General features: G+C 39.2%; 1 protein-coding gene across 1 annotated transcript in view; it reads left to right on the forward strand.

Annotated features, from left to right (window-relative positions):
• The first annotated feature begins 1,173 nt into the window (after positions 1-1,173).
• Tp53bp2 (tumor protein p53 binding protein 2) overlaps positions 1,174-15,305 on the forward strand; it is a 62,673-nt gene continuing 48,541 nt past the window's right edge. The window contains exon 1 of the mRNA XM_026407152.2: positions 1,174-1,462. Within this exon, the coding sequence (XP_026262937.2) occupies positions 1,436-1,462 (27 nt within the window). The 5' untranslated portion in view covers positions 1,174-1,435. The remainder of the gene's footprint in view (positions 1,463-15,305) is intronic.

A 15,305-nucleotide genomic window follows, 5' to 3' on the forward strand; every position in this document is an offset into this window, starting at 1 on the left:
TCTTTTAAAGTAAGCCACTGCAATTTTCCTAAGCCTTTGCTTCCCTGCCTACAAAAAGATTCTATCTCTCCATCACAGGCAGTTTGTAGGATGTTACAAGCCGAAAAGCTCTTCAGAATGCTGCTTGACATTTTTTTTTTTTTCTCTTTTCCCTTTTACAGTGTTGTGGATGGAACCTAGAGCCTCCAGCGTGCTAGGCAACTACTCTACAGTTGAATTATATCTACAGTTCTTTTTTTTTTTTTTTAATTTTAAGACAGCTCTTCTTCTTTTTTTAAAAGACTTATTTATTAGTTGTAGTTGGACACGATACCTTTGTTTTATTTATTTGTTTTTATGTGATGCTGAGGATCAAACCCAGGGCCTTTCACGTGCAAGGTGAGCGCTCTACCGCTGAGCCACAACCCCAGCCCGAGACAGCTCTTCTTACATTTTTTATTTTATTTGTGTTGCCCATGCTGGCCTCGAACTTGCGATCCTCCTGCGTTATCCTTGCGAGTCCAGTCGCAGGCTCCTGGTTGCTTTTATATTTTGAATTATTCATTTTGATTGTGGCAAAATATACATAACATAAAGTCTGCCTTTGTCATACTGAAGTCCCCCCCATCCTTTTTTTTTTTTTTTAACATTATAGCAAGTATCACAGGACAGGCCTGGACAATCATAAAGGAGACCAAGGGTGAAGAAGTCGAGGAACTTTCGGATTGTGCTGCGGACCCAGGAGACACGCGGATCTCCATTTTGTCGGGACGGGCCGCCCCTCTCCGCCCGGCCCAGGCGTCGAACCTCGAGCCCACGTTCCCGAAGGCAGAGGGTTGGACTCTTGCTCAATTCCGAGCCGCAAAGCAGGTGCGACTCACAGCCCTCCATCTCGCTGCAAGTTTTTCACGTTTATTGTTTCCGGAGGCACCGCCTCCCAACACCCGCGGCTCCGCCAGAGGCGCGCTCTCGAGCCGCTCCGCTGCGCGCCCCCGACTGCACTTTCGACCAGAGGCGAGAAAAGAAAAGGTCTTTGGCTCCGCCGCCCGGGGCGCGCCCCGCCCCGCGGGTCCGCGCAGGCGCGCGCCGCAGCCGGCCCCGCGCTCCCCTCCCCCAGGCCGTCCGGCGCGTCGCGGGCGGGGCGGACGCGGGCTCGGGGGCGGGGCGGGCTTGGGCTCGGGGGCCAGGCCGGGGATTAGTTGGTTTCGGAGCGGAGGAGGGCGTTCGGGCCACCGCGAGCGCAAAGGAGACAAAGCCGTGTCCGGCGACCGGTCGGGGGGTGGGCCCGCGGTTCGGTGGCGCCCCTGCACTGCGGGGGGCACCCGCGCGCCCCCGCCTTTCAACAGGTCCGCCGCGTCGCTGGCGGCCTCGCCCTCCGCTCCGCTCTGCTCCTGGGTGCCCGCGACCCCCGGAGCGCCTCCGCTCTGCCGGGGCTGCAATCTGGCCCCCCGCTTCGATGCGGTTCGGGTCCAAAATGATGCCGGTAAGTGGGTAGACGTGCGGGGGGCGCGGGGCGTCGGGGCCGGAAGTGTGCGGGGTCGCGGGCGGGGGCGTCCGCGCCGCTTGTGGGTCGGGAGCTCAGCCTCGCGGGCCCCGCCACCCGAGCCTCTGGAGGTGTCGGGAGGGTCCGAACTCCATCCTCCCAGCCCCCAGCCTGGGGCCCGAGGACACTCTCCCTGCCAGGAGGGGTCCCTCACCTGCTCCGGAGTTAGTTGAGCAGCTGGTTGGGGCCGCCGCTCGAAACTTTTACTCTTTGGGACCTGACTTTTTTGCGATTCTTTGAAGGTCAAGACTAGGGAAACTGGGAACCTTGTTTTTTTGCTTTGTCTTTCTATTTTTGATTGATCAAACTTTTTACCGGATTGGAACATAACAAACACACTTTGAAAAGGGTACTTTGGCTTTATTTTTTAGTGGAATTTCGAGCTTGATGTCTGCGATAGCAACCAAGTCACTCTTATCTCTTTGTGGAATCGGTTTTAGTAAATACAACCTCAAAAGTTTTAGATCGCAGGAAAACGTCTGTGCCCGCCTCCCTCTGATTCCCACAGATTGTTCAAGCAAGACCTCTGGAGAGGATTAGCTGGTTCTTTGGGAGCTCCACAGGCATGTGGCATGGCCTCCTGAAAGTTGTATTTGCTCCTCTCCCACTGAAGCGGGACCATCTTGCAGTCATCCCTTGTTCTTATGCTTCATTTGTTGAAACAAAGGAACAACCTTTCTTTTGCTTTTGCAAAACCTGAAGAATGAAGTGATAACAATTTGTTTTCTGAAGTTACACACGCAGAATATAATATGCTGTCCCCTGACCCCTTACTTGTTTCCTGGAGGATGCCCGAAACTTGCACATACTGAACAAACATAGCAGTTTGCTTAATTGGGTTTAGATGGCTTGGGATAGGTTGTCCTGCCAGAATTCAAGGAATTGGAAATGTTAATAGCATTTTGCATCTGATTTTAGTTTGATATTTATTTATGAAGTTAGGTTTGTAATGTGAATGTCCTGTATTAAAAATATGTATTGTGGATAAGGGTGAAGGATTTTAAGATTTTTATTCCTTGGATTTACATTTCTTTATCTTTAAGTAATTTTTGCAGGTGTCTGAGTTTTTTCCTGAACACAGAAGTAAAGAGACAAGGTGTTGGTTGTTGCAATATGGTCTCTTTATTAAAGATTAATTTTATGTCATGGTATCCTTTGGGGTTTCTACAAAAGGTAGAGAGTTTTTCCTTCTCCCAGGTACATACTAGATAATCAGAATTCTTAAAAGTTATGTGCTCTTGTGATTACATTCAGTTTAGCAGGTGTGGTTCCTCTTGATTATCTTTCACAGACTGTATGATGCATGTGTACCAACTTTGAAATCAGACTAACCCTTCAGTGTTTGCTTAGCTACCACTTTTAGTGATCACAAGTCACTTAAAAAAATTGTCTCTCAGTTTCATCATCTGTAAATTGGGGATGATAATGGTATCCAGCTCTTAGAATGTTTTTCAGGATTAGAGTTACTGTTTGTGATGGAAGCCAGTAGTACAGTGCCTAGCTTGTAAGAGGTGCAAGATAAAAGCTACTACTGATTTTGTGATATTGAGTAAATAGAAGACTCTTAAACTTGAGATACATAAACAAATGAAAAAATTTTTCATTTACTAGCCCCATGTGATGTCTTTTTAGTTGTAGATGGACACAATATCTTTATTTTATCCATTCATTTTTATGTCGAGCCGAGGATCGAACCCAGTGCCTCGCACATGCTAGGCAAGCACTCTCCTGCTGAGCCACAACCCCAGTCCATCACTGTGATATCTTAAAAAGTGTTTTTACTTAAAAAGTATTTTTAAATCTTAAAAAGTGTTCTTCATTTTTAGCTTTTAATATGCTTGGATTTTTATTCCAACATGAGTAAGATTTGTTGTATTTTATTTTAATTAAAAAATTTTTTTAAAATGTAGTTGGACACAATACCTTTATTTCACTTATTTATTTTTTTATGTGGTGCTGAGGATTGAACCCAGGGTCTCACACGTGTAAGGTGAGCGCTCTACCGCTTTGCCACAACCCAAGCCCCATGTTGTATTTTATCACTTTGGAAATTTAAAACCAATTTTTTTTTCAGGAAAAATTATAATGCCTAATAATATAAAAATGGATAATCAGAATGTAGACAGTTGCCTTGATATACTTTTTTATTGTGGTAAAATGTACATAACTTAAAATTTATCATTATAACCATTAAGTGTTAAATTGTTTCTGTGGCATAGAGTACATTAATTGATATGCTCTTAAGGGCATTCTAAAGATAACTTTGCTTCTTAGACTGCATTATATTAAAATTGTGCAGATAAATGGATTTCATGTGTTTTCTCACCAAATGGTACAGAATCAAGTGATTTTCTTTTATGTGGGACATGAAGTGATAATTGGTCCCAACCAGAAGTGGAAGATGGGTTTAGTAGGCTAACTAAAAATAAACAGGCAAGCACTGAGAATCACAGAGATAATGATAGGGTACTGCAGAAATTGGAGTGATAATTACTCTCATTTTCAGATACCTGCCATAGCTAATATCTATGTTTCTATGATATTTCTACAAGTTGGTGAGGAGAAAACTGATTAATCTTTTGTACCTAAAACATTCTTATTTTTCTTTATTAAAAAATAGGTTATTTGCACTTGGAGAGACTGGCTTTTTAGTGATCCACTCATTGTATTTGATTGTCGAATAGAGTCAGTTATCGAAAGCAAAAATTCTAACCATTTTAAAACCACATTAGGTATCTTTTATTGACTACTTTCATTTGTGAAGTGTTATATTCAATTTTTTTTGAAAGAGCTTGGCTAACTCTAAAAGCATTTGCTGCTCTTTTCAGATAACAGTTTTATAAAAATTTCTGTACCTACTGCTGAAATGGCCAAAACAAAACAAAAAACTACATACCAAAACCACACACACTATTTGGCAGTGCCACATTAAGGCCAGAGTGCTTGACTTTGCCTGTGTCACTTAGTGGTAAATGTTGCCACATCATATTTGGTGTATTTGTCCAGCTACATAGAAATGTCCTGTATCCGTATTGTCTAGTATGGTAGTCACCAGGCACATGTGGCTACTGAACTTTGAATGTGGCTTATGGGACCGAGGAACTGAACTTTAAAAAATAATTATTTAGTTTTAATTATGTTTAAATAGTCACATGTATGTGCCTGATGGCTACTGAAGTGCAGTCAAATCAAAGTTATCACTTAGGCTTGATACAGATTACCAATAATATATGGTTTTTCTTTTTGGGGGGATGGAGTGCTGGGAATTGAATCTATGACCTTGTACATACTAAGCACATGGTCTACCACTGAACTATACCCTTAGGCCCATGCAGGTAATATGTCAAGAAAACATAATAATTTTTAAAAGTTCTATTGAAATGATCATGTGTTAATTTTTGAACTTATGGTATTTTATCTTTCAATGCTATAGAGACATTATAATTATTTCTAGTTATTTTGTAATATTGTAAAATAAAACTGATTGTTTAAGCTTCTGATATTGGGCATCTAGGACAAATAAATAGGATATTGCAGTATCTTCTTTAACAGTTTTACACATGATGAATCAAATTATTGCCTGTATTAATGTTATTACTTAGTATTATCTAGTTTTGTTTGCATATATTTTCCAATCTGAAATTGTGTTTTGAAACTAAAAATTTTTGAAGCTATAGCTATGGAACATTAGATTTATATGATATACTATGTTCTGAAAAAATTCCTTTCTATTGAATAATAATGTGGTAATTTAACTTAGATCAGATTTGATTCCAGAATCAAGTTTAGATTAGGTTCTTAAAGACTGGTTCCTGCCTTTATAGATTGTAATTCCGAAAGGCTGTTAGGCAGAACATCTATTTTTAAAAAATGTGCAAAACATCTCACATTTCATGTGCTATATAGTTAATTTAGTTGCCTTGTGATTTTAGTTATATTAATGAAAAGACATTGGAATTTTCTGTATTGTTACCTGGTTTGGAGAAACCAGGTTTAGACTTTATAAAGAAACTTGTACAAGTATACGCCTGCTTATATTTTAAAAAGTGAAGAGAATTTATCTGGATGGGACCCCCGAGGGTCATTTATTTATATTCTACTTCTAGGAAGAACTATTTTCCTTACTCTTCATTCCCTTCTCCTACCAGCAGTGAAAACAATAAAACAAACTTTTCTCTTCTGGAGCTTTTAAGGAATACAGTAGACCTTTATCTCTTTTGGTGATCTACCATAGTGTGTGGCACTCCTCCAAAAGTCTTTCTAAAGCTAATTTAACCCCCCCACCCACCCATTCTTGAAGCCTGCATGTTTTCCAGTCTCTTTTAAGCTAAGATAGGATAATTGCATACCAACACATACCAACACATGCTAGTATGGTGTATTATAAATCCCCAGCTTTCTCTACTGAGGAGTATCTCAAAGAATAAGAAGATTGAGGTATAAAGATTTAGGAATCCAGAGTGTTCTTTTCAATTCTTTCCATTTAATCAAGCTGAACATTATTTAAATATTTGTGTTTTGATGGTGTGCTAGGTATTTAACAGAACATTTTCTTAGTTGGAATGAGAAAAGAAAACAATAGGTAATATGAGTAGGCATGAGCATATACTTAAGTTGTTGTGGTAGGTGAAACCTTAAAATCCTCCATTTTACTGGAGTAAAGTGGGGCAGTCTTGGTTACTGAAAGGTCCTTTCAGAGAGCATGAAATATTAAGGAGGCAGATTCTTTTTTTATTATTTTTTTTTAATATTTATTTTTTAGTTTTCTGCGGACACAACATCTTTCTTTGTACGTGGTGCTGAGGATCGAACCTGGGCCGCGCGCATGCCAGGCGGGTGTGCTACCGCTTGAGCCACATCCCCAGCCCAGGAGGCAGATTCTTAAAACAAATAGCATATTACCTTATCAGAGGAAAACTGTCTTTTCAAAGAAATGGAAATTCACACATTGTTAGATGATGGTTAGGAAAACTAGTTTCACAGACTTAGCAACTGTGGTCATTTTTAGTTTTTTTCCTTCCATAAAATATGAAACAAATTATTTATTTGGATGATAATAGATAAATCTTCAGTGAAAATGTCCATTTGTTCGGTAAGTACCAAACTTTCAAAACATACATCAGTTGTTTTTCTAGAGTAAAATTCATAACTTAGTACTATGTCATTTAAATTTCAAACGTTTCAATGAATCCCTAAAAATTCCTTAGGGTACAAAAGCGTAGAAAAGTTAGTAGAAAACCATAATGAATAAACTGTTGTAGAACACTAATTTAAACTGTTAGTGGTGATAATAAAAAATGATAAAGGTGATTAACATTTTTTCCACTGTAGAAGGAGCAGTTTATATAAAAACCCAGGGGATTGGAAGCCCTACTGTCTTACTTTCCTTCTAGGGCAGACAAAGAGATTTTTACTGAGAACGCCTCACTCTAACAGTGCCCAGTAATTTAGGTTCCTCATCCTATCTTATACCCTTATTATACTGTGAAGTTGATCTTCCCATTCTCATTCAGCAGATAAGAACTTTGAGGCTCAGCGGGTTTAAGTAATTTGCTCCTGGTCATTCCAGAGAAATGAGATTTGGACCAGGTTCATGTACAAATACATGTTTTGTTCAAGATTGCAGATGTCTAGGTTATAATATTTTTATATACTCGATTGGACAAACAGTAGTCATAATATTCTTTTGGCTAATGGTAAATTCAGATATTGCCATTTAGAGAATAATTACTTTTGGAGTAGAAAAAGAAAAACATCTTTCTCTGTTGAAATCCAAACTGGATAAAAAGAATGAACAGTCTCTTATCAAGGTTCAAATAAGATGGACGTGTTTGCCGTCTTGTGGGCAAGGAAACATCCTAGGAATTTATGTGCTTATACCTAAGACTGACATTTCAAATGGGCACAATTCCTAGGGACTCCTTCAGAGACCTGGAGGAAGCCCTGCAGGCCATTACTTAGTGGGCAGTTGGGAGAGTGGCAAGAACTGAAGTGAGAGGACTTGATAGCATATAGATTTTCTTGGGCTAAGGGCAAGAGTAGGTGGTGTGAGAAGGGATGTGGTAGCCAGTTGAGTTTTAGGTAGTAAAACTGGCATAATTTGATTAACTAGAAACATTGGTTTTGTTGCTGTATGGAGAATGGATCTTAGAGGTGCTGCCAATAAAGACTTGGATAGGTGGGAAGTGTACGAAGGTTTAGAACTCTGTCAAAGGAGCTGGGTATGGTGATGTACACATGTAATCCTCAATACTGGGAAGGCTGAGGAAAGAGGATCTCAAGTTTGAGGCCAGCCTGGGCAACTTCCTGAGACCCTGTCTCGAAAAAATACAAAAGGGCTGGGGAGGTAGTTGAGAGGTAGAACACTTCTGAGTTCAGTCCCCAGTACCCTCCACCCCTGCCCCTTAGAACTCCACCACAGGAAAGTCTGCAGATAGATGCCAAAAAAGAGTAAAAGATGTAATTGTTTAATTACATTCAGGGCCAGCTGATAGTAGGAACTGGTGGTGGATTCAATCAACTGAGTTTGCCACTTGCTTACCTAACTTGGTCTGAGTGACAATTTGGAATCCCCAAAGGTGAGAGAAAAAACAGTGGCACTTACCCAGGGTTGCAAGTAAGAGAGGCAGGAATAGTGGAACGTCTCTGCCATATCCCTCCCTAAGTTCCTTCCCGGGAGACTGAAGAGAAACAACTTTTCATCTTATCAGAGAGTGATCCCAGACATGGAACCTAGGGCTTTGTATATGCTAGGCAAGACTCTCCCACTGAGCCATATCCTCAACCCTTTTTAAAATTTTATTTTAAGACAGATCTTGTCAAGTTGCCAAGGCTGGCCTTCTTCCCTAGTTACTGGGATTCCATGTGTGCGCCACCATGGCTGGCTAGGTTTCTTGCCTTTAGTGTTTTCATTCAATACTCTGCTTCCCTGGTTGTCTCTCTGAGCAGCACTGTCTTTTCCTTCCCTGGAATTCCTCTAGATGGACTTCTGTTATAACGTTAAATACAAACTCCTTAGCTTAGGTATCAAGTTCCTTTGTTGTCTAAGTTAGTGGATTTCAGCCTTTTTGTGTCAGTAATACATTTCCCCAGAAATTGTAGCCACACAGCGGAAGTGATCAAAAAAGACTTAAAACACCAGTGTTAGCGATTAAAGTGCTGCACTGGCCAAGGCAGAAGTAGTAGTGTGTGTGCCTTGCCCCTGGTCACCGGCATTTCCCCTGCTTTCCTTGGAGTTGTGTTGCCGCTCAGGAAGATCTGTTTATTTCCCCCTCTAGGGTCCTCAGGGGATCTCATTAGGATCCTGTGCTTATGTTAGGGTTTCCTCTTGTTCACAGTGAGTTGTACCCTGTTGTATCCTGCTCTCCACAACCTACTCTGCTCCATTGGACTTTGCCAACATTGTGAGAGTGTTTGTGTGTAAAACAAATTTTATACATTTAAAATTTTTGTAGCACATTTGTGGCTCGTGGATTGAGGATTACTTAAGACAGCAAGCTGGGTTTTCTCTTGTCTCTGTGCTTTTATACATGTTTCACTATCTGCATGGTCCTCTTCCTGCTTGTCTTGCGCATGCTTCAGTTTTCAGCTCAGTAGACCTGTTGTGAAGTCATCTTCTCCCTGAGGGGCTTTTTTTCCCCCTGTTCTCATTGGACCTTAAGTGTACCTCCACTAGGAAGTTCTCTCATTTTGGAGTCATTGTTTGCAGTGCTTCTTCCTTGTTCAATAAACCTCCTTGAGGGTGTAGGCACCATGCCTTTCCATCTGTGTTTCTCGCACTTAGCACAGCATTGGACTTTTTGTGAATGAATAAATATTTTTAAATTTTCTGTGGTGAGGATAGGTCTTGCCTACACTAAATAGCAAAGTGGGAGGTAGAAAGGAAAGAACTAGAAGCAATGGATTGGCTGTACTTGTAGCATCATGGACGGTCTTAAAAATAAATAGAGTGCTTAGAGAATAAAAATTTTAAAAAAAGTGAAATATATAACATTATCTTTATATAAAATGAGTCACAGGCCCACAAAGCAGTGATGATAATTTTAGGAGAAAGCCTACCAATATTAAACTTACAAGGAGAAGGGCAGAGGGGAAGAATTAACTAAGTATATTTTTAGTTCTTTTAATTTATTTGTTGATTGTTTATGAAAACTCTTGAAAGTGGAAGTAGCCTCAAGGTGAGTTGCTTTGGGAAATGTGTTTGGAATTTGAAATCTGTCTAAATTTAGCTGTAGGCACAGTTGAAAATGAGAGATTTCTTAACTTTCCCCAGAGTAGCAGAATGCTTTGTCTTTTTTCATTGCAGACACTGTCTGCCTTTTGAAAAAGCACGCTCTGAAGTTATGCCATGTGTTTAATGGATAAATGAATGTTTCTTGATGTGAATGTTCTGATTGTCATGTTCTAGTCTCCTGTTCTTGTTCCCTTCTTCCATGGAACTTTGCATCCCCGACTTATAGTATCATTGGTTTACTTGAACAGGTATGTGTTGTATATTTTACACTCTGTGTAAAATCAGAGTGCTCTTTGGAGAGTGAGGGATAATGGTGGAGGAGAAAAACGGGAAGTATTTCAAAACCCAAACCTTTGTCTTAAAGAAATTTTTAGACCAGTGGGATAGATAAGACAGATACAGACACCTATGTGGGAGTGATTGCAGAGTGGCAAAGAAAAAAATTTACTTCTGCTGGAAGTGTTGGGTGTTCTGTGGTCTTCTTGCCTCAGAACTCTAATGACCTTTCCTTTGCAATAAAGCCAACCCTCATTCTGACCTGGACTAGGGCAAGTTTTATGCTCTTTGAATTATTCTAGATGAATGGGGATGACTTCAACACTAAGGGACAGGGTCTAGGGAGCAGGGAACCTATTCTGATGTGAGAAGTGAGGAAAAATATGTTTTTTGGGATTTCTTATTTGGTGATTTGAGGAGGAGGAAATTATATGTTCCAATTATACATGGAACATATAATTTAAAATATATGTTCTTAGTACAGGCTGAACATCCCTGACCCAAAAGTTCCAAAACCTGAAACTTTTTAAATTTTATTTTTTTTTGGTGTGTGTGTGTGGGTATGTGTATGTGTGTGTGTAAAGCAAGTTTTATATATTAAAAGTTTTTGCAGCATATCTTGTGATACCAAAAGAGAAAAAATTTCACACCTGACTTTATGTGATGGGTTGTAGTCACAACACAGGTGCTTTAGAATTATTGTATAAAATTACCTTGAGGCTGTGTGTATAAGGTGTATATGAAGCATATGAATTTTGTGTTTAGACTTGGGGTACTGATTCTAAGATTTCCCACATATATGTGCAGATATTTAAAAAAAAAACACCAAACAAACAAAACCCAAAAAATTCCCCTAAATCAGAAATAACTTCTGGTCCCAAGCATTGCCACATCCCCAGCCCTATTTTTATTTAGAGACAGGATCTCACTGAGTTGCTTAGCACCTCACTTTTTGCTGAGGCTAGTTTTGTACTCTCAATCCTCCTGTCTCCACCTCCCAAGCTGGTGTGATTACAGGTGTGCCCGGCCCAAGCATTTTTGATAAGGGAAACTCATATTTCTTTTTTTAAAAAATATTTTTTAGATGTTGATGAACCTTTATTTTATTCCTTTATTTATATGCAGTGCCGAGAATTGAATCCACTGCCTCACACATGCTAGTCAAGTGCACTACCACTGAGCCACAACCCCAGCCCCCCCATTCTATGTTTCTTATAATTGAATTGGAATTCTCTGAAATTCAGAAATGCAAAGATAAATACAAGTGGACGTGGATTGTGATGTTTTGATATTGTTATTGAGATAACTATTGACATTATAATAGCTTATATTAGATATCATTTATACATACTGCTGTTCGACTTGGGAGGCTGAGACAGGAGGATTGAGAGTTCAAAACCAGCCTCAGCAAAAAGTGAGGTGCTAAGCAACTCAGTGAGACCCTGTCTCTAACTAAAGTACAAAATAGGGCTGGGGATGTGGCTCATTTGTTGAGTGCCACTGAGTTTAATCTCTGGTACACTGCCCCCCAAAATACACACACACACACACACACACACACACACACACACTGCTGTTATTTATCAAGCCACTAATACTGTCTGAACATTATTTATAGCAACTTACCCAGAAACGTAATTTTATGTTAGTCGCTTACATAAAATCCTCTAATGAAGTAGTTTTCAAGCTTAAGTGTGCTTGCATGGGTGGGATTCTAATTCAGGGGGTTTGGGTTGGGGCCTGGATTTTGTGCTTCTGACAGGTTCCCAGGTGATGCTGATGCTCTTGGTCTGGAGACCATGCTTTAAGAATCAGTACTTTAGTTACTTTTCCTTTGTAATAAAGCCCACCCTCATTCTGACCTACAATGCCCTACAGGAGCTAGGACCTGGTTCCCTCTCTGCCTTCATTGGTATGTGACTGTTCCTGATGTGTTGCTCTTTCTGGTCATGCAACAGTCTAAGCTCATCCCTACCTCAGGGCCTTTTCATAGAATGTCTTCAAGATGATTCAAGTGCTGGCTTCTCCTTAATCATAATTAGCCATTATCAGTCTCCTCTCTGTGCCCAAAGGAATGCAAGCTTTTTCATCACTATTCCTATTACATAAACTGTGCTTGCATAATAGGCACTCAGTAAATATTAATGGTTGAGTGAATCAAAGACATTAATGTCAGCAAAGAGTTGGGATTGAGAGGAAGACATGGAACCAGGAGCAACTTTATTAGTAACTGACATTGATAAGACATTATGCCTGTAAGTCACAGTGTAGAAGTGACAGTTGCTTCTGTTACCACATATGAAGTGGTTATGTTACCAGACAGCTAAGACCAGAGGTTACTTGCTGTTAGAACACTAATTTTTAATGTGCACACAATTTCCCCCACAATTAAAGTAATCATTTTTTGCTGTATCCTTTTTCCCCAGAATATTGATTATGTTAGATAATGATTGATTCTAGATGTTACTGAATGAATGACCAGAATATTCCATGTGTGATCAACTTTTTTAGCAGAATATTGTTGAAATTGATACTGAGACTACTTTGATATCCAAATTCCAATTTGCTAAAAGTGACCAAAGAAATAGTCTGTGATGTAAAAAAGAATCCCATTGGATATGATTTTAGGATTTTTACTTTAACTCAGATTTGACTGATAATGGCTAATGGGCTAATGCCATAATAAAAAGTGATACACTTGGTGTAGAAGTTATCATTGGGCCTTAATAGAACATTGGTAGACATAACTCATGGTAATTGATGGAAGATTTGTAAAAGTTTAATGACCCCAAGAGTTAACTCTAGGTGGGAGAAACAGCTTAGAAATCATATAAGGCCTTTGTAAGCAGTTATCTTCTGATAACTAATAAAGTTGGAACATATCATCTGGGAGGCTGGGGAGTGTCTCTGGGGTAAAGTACTGGAGCTCCTGAGAGGCAGGCTTCACAGAGACCCTGTGAGATGCTCTGTCAGAAAGCAGTTGGGGAGATATGGGACAGTCCAGGCTGAGGTATTGAGCAGCACAAGTGTGCAGAAGGATGGCATCTTAGCCCACAAGGAGGGCCAGGAATGACTGAATTAGAGAGCAAAACTGACCATCTCATCCCTGTGTGCATTGTCTGCCAGCAGAGTGGCCATCAGAGCATATAGCCAGGTCTGTATGGAGCAGCAGGCACAATATCCCAGAAGATGAGAATGATTTGCATCTTGTTTCTAAGCCCCTTCAGCGTTATAAGTAAGTCTTGGTTGAGCTAAATGTGTGAGTTTGAGATTCAGAGAGGCTTTGGTTGATGTTGTTTTTGCTTGCTCAGGTTAAAGGATACCTGGTGGCTTCCTTCTCTTCCAGAAGTGTTCTGGGGCCTTCCTTCATGAGTGTTTACAATAAAATATAAAAATGAAGAAATAGTTCACATTTATTTCTCCACAGAGGAATTATCAAATCCAGAAACCCTTCAGATGTTTCTCTAATCTCTTTACTAGGATAATTAGCTGGCCAATCTGTGGGGAGTTGCCTGTGAGTTGTGATATTTGAGAATTTGTTGCTCTTTTTTACAGATAGTTCATTTTTCTTTAAAAGATACTTTTTTCGCCTTATGCCCTTTTTTCTCTTAGGCAAACCTAGGGGATTTGAGTTTTTGTAAATTAGAAATCTGAAGGTGTTACTGCAGAGCTTTAATTTCCTGTCTCTGATAAGGAACATCTTACACTCCTGGTTCCTTTCTTTTTTTCTATGGAACTTCATATGATTTTTAAAAAAATCAATTGAATAATTAAGCCTCTGACAAAGCAAATTTCTTGTAAAAAAAGCCCTAGCCATTTTTATTTCCTCTTGAAAAGGTCATTGAAATTTTAATCTAAAATAACTCTTCTTTGAAAAAGAATCATTCTTATGTCAATGACATAACAGTTACAGTGAATACTTACTCTATAACAATAGAGTGCTTAAAAATAAATCTATAACCCATTCTTTTTAAATAAAAGTTATCTGTGTCCTTGGTTTTTTGGAAGAGCAAGTCTACATTTGGATGTGACTGGCATGAATTACTGTGCAGTATGTGTAGGGGTTGCCTTTTCTTTACCTTAGTTTTCTTTCTTTTAAAATTGATCACTGTATGAGGTAGAAATAAGTAGTAATCATTATGTTAAGTAGACTTTTAGGTTGTAAATTATTGTAAATGTATTTCAGCTTTGAAATTTGAAAAAATTTAAAAGTGACTTCAGTTGCTTTCCTATACTACTGATTTAATTTCTGTTTTTTCCATTCACATCATTTCATATGTACATCTGTTTTAAAGGGGCTATAATCTACAGTTTAATACTGTGTTATGTAACTTTATCTGACTTTTTATACTTACAATAATTGGTAGCTGGGTCATTCCATTCTTGCCAGCACATGTATTTTAACTTACTCTGTTCCATGTTGCTGGACATTTACTTTTCCACTTTATTGTTTATAGATCTAACACTGTAGTGAAAATTTAAGGCCTTTAGAATTTTTCTTCACTTCAGTATTTCTTTGGGATAAATTTCCTGGAAAAGCTACATAATCTGTAGCTTTTGTTACATAGTTCATTTCATTTTCTGAATTGAATTTTTAACAGTTTATAGTACTATCCATTGTATCTTTGAGTGAATCACTTTCCTAAAACTTCACCTATGTTGCTTTAATCTAATCTTTCAGTTGAAGATAATAGTTGTGAGTGGTACCTTGCTTTAATTTACATCTTCTCCCCATATTTTTCCATTTGTATTGTCTGTGTGATCTCTTTTATCTCTACTGCTCTGAAATATGCTTTAGAGTTTATTGTTTATTGATTAATCTCTTTTCCTTGTGGACCATACTACAAAAAATGACATTCCTACTGGGCGTGTAATCTTGGTGACTTGGGAGGCTGTGGCAGGAGGATGGCAGGTTTAAGGCCAGCCTCAGCAATTTAGAGAAGCTCTAAGCAACTCAAAATAAAAAATACAAGGGCTGCTGGGAATGTGGCTCAGTGGTTAAGTGCCCCTGGGTTCAATTTCTGGTACCAAAAATGGGGGGGGGGAAAGACATTCCTAATTTACAATTTGAAAAGAAGTTAACATTTTAATGTATGTATGGTTTATTTACTTTTTTTTTCAAATTAATTAATTAATTAATTTTAATTAGGTATATATGACAGCAGAATGCATTTTGATTCATTGTACACAGTTGCAGCACAACTTTGCACTTCTATGGTTGTGCACACTGTAAGTCACACCGTATGTGCTGTCATACATATGTGTACCTAGGGT

Source organism: Urocitellus parryii, chromosome 9, assembly GCF_045843805.1.
Source record: "Urocitellus parryii isolate mUroPar1 chromosome 9, mUroPar1.hap1, whole genome shotgun sequence".
NCBI classification, from domain to species: domain Eukaryota; kingdom Metazoa; phylum Chordata; class Mammalia; order Rodentia; family Sciuridae; genus Urocitellus; species Urocitellus parryii.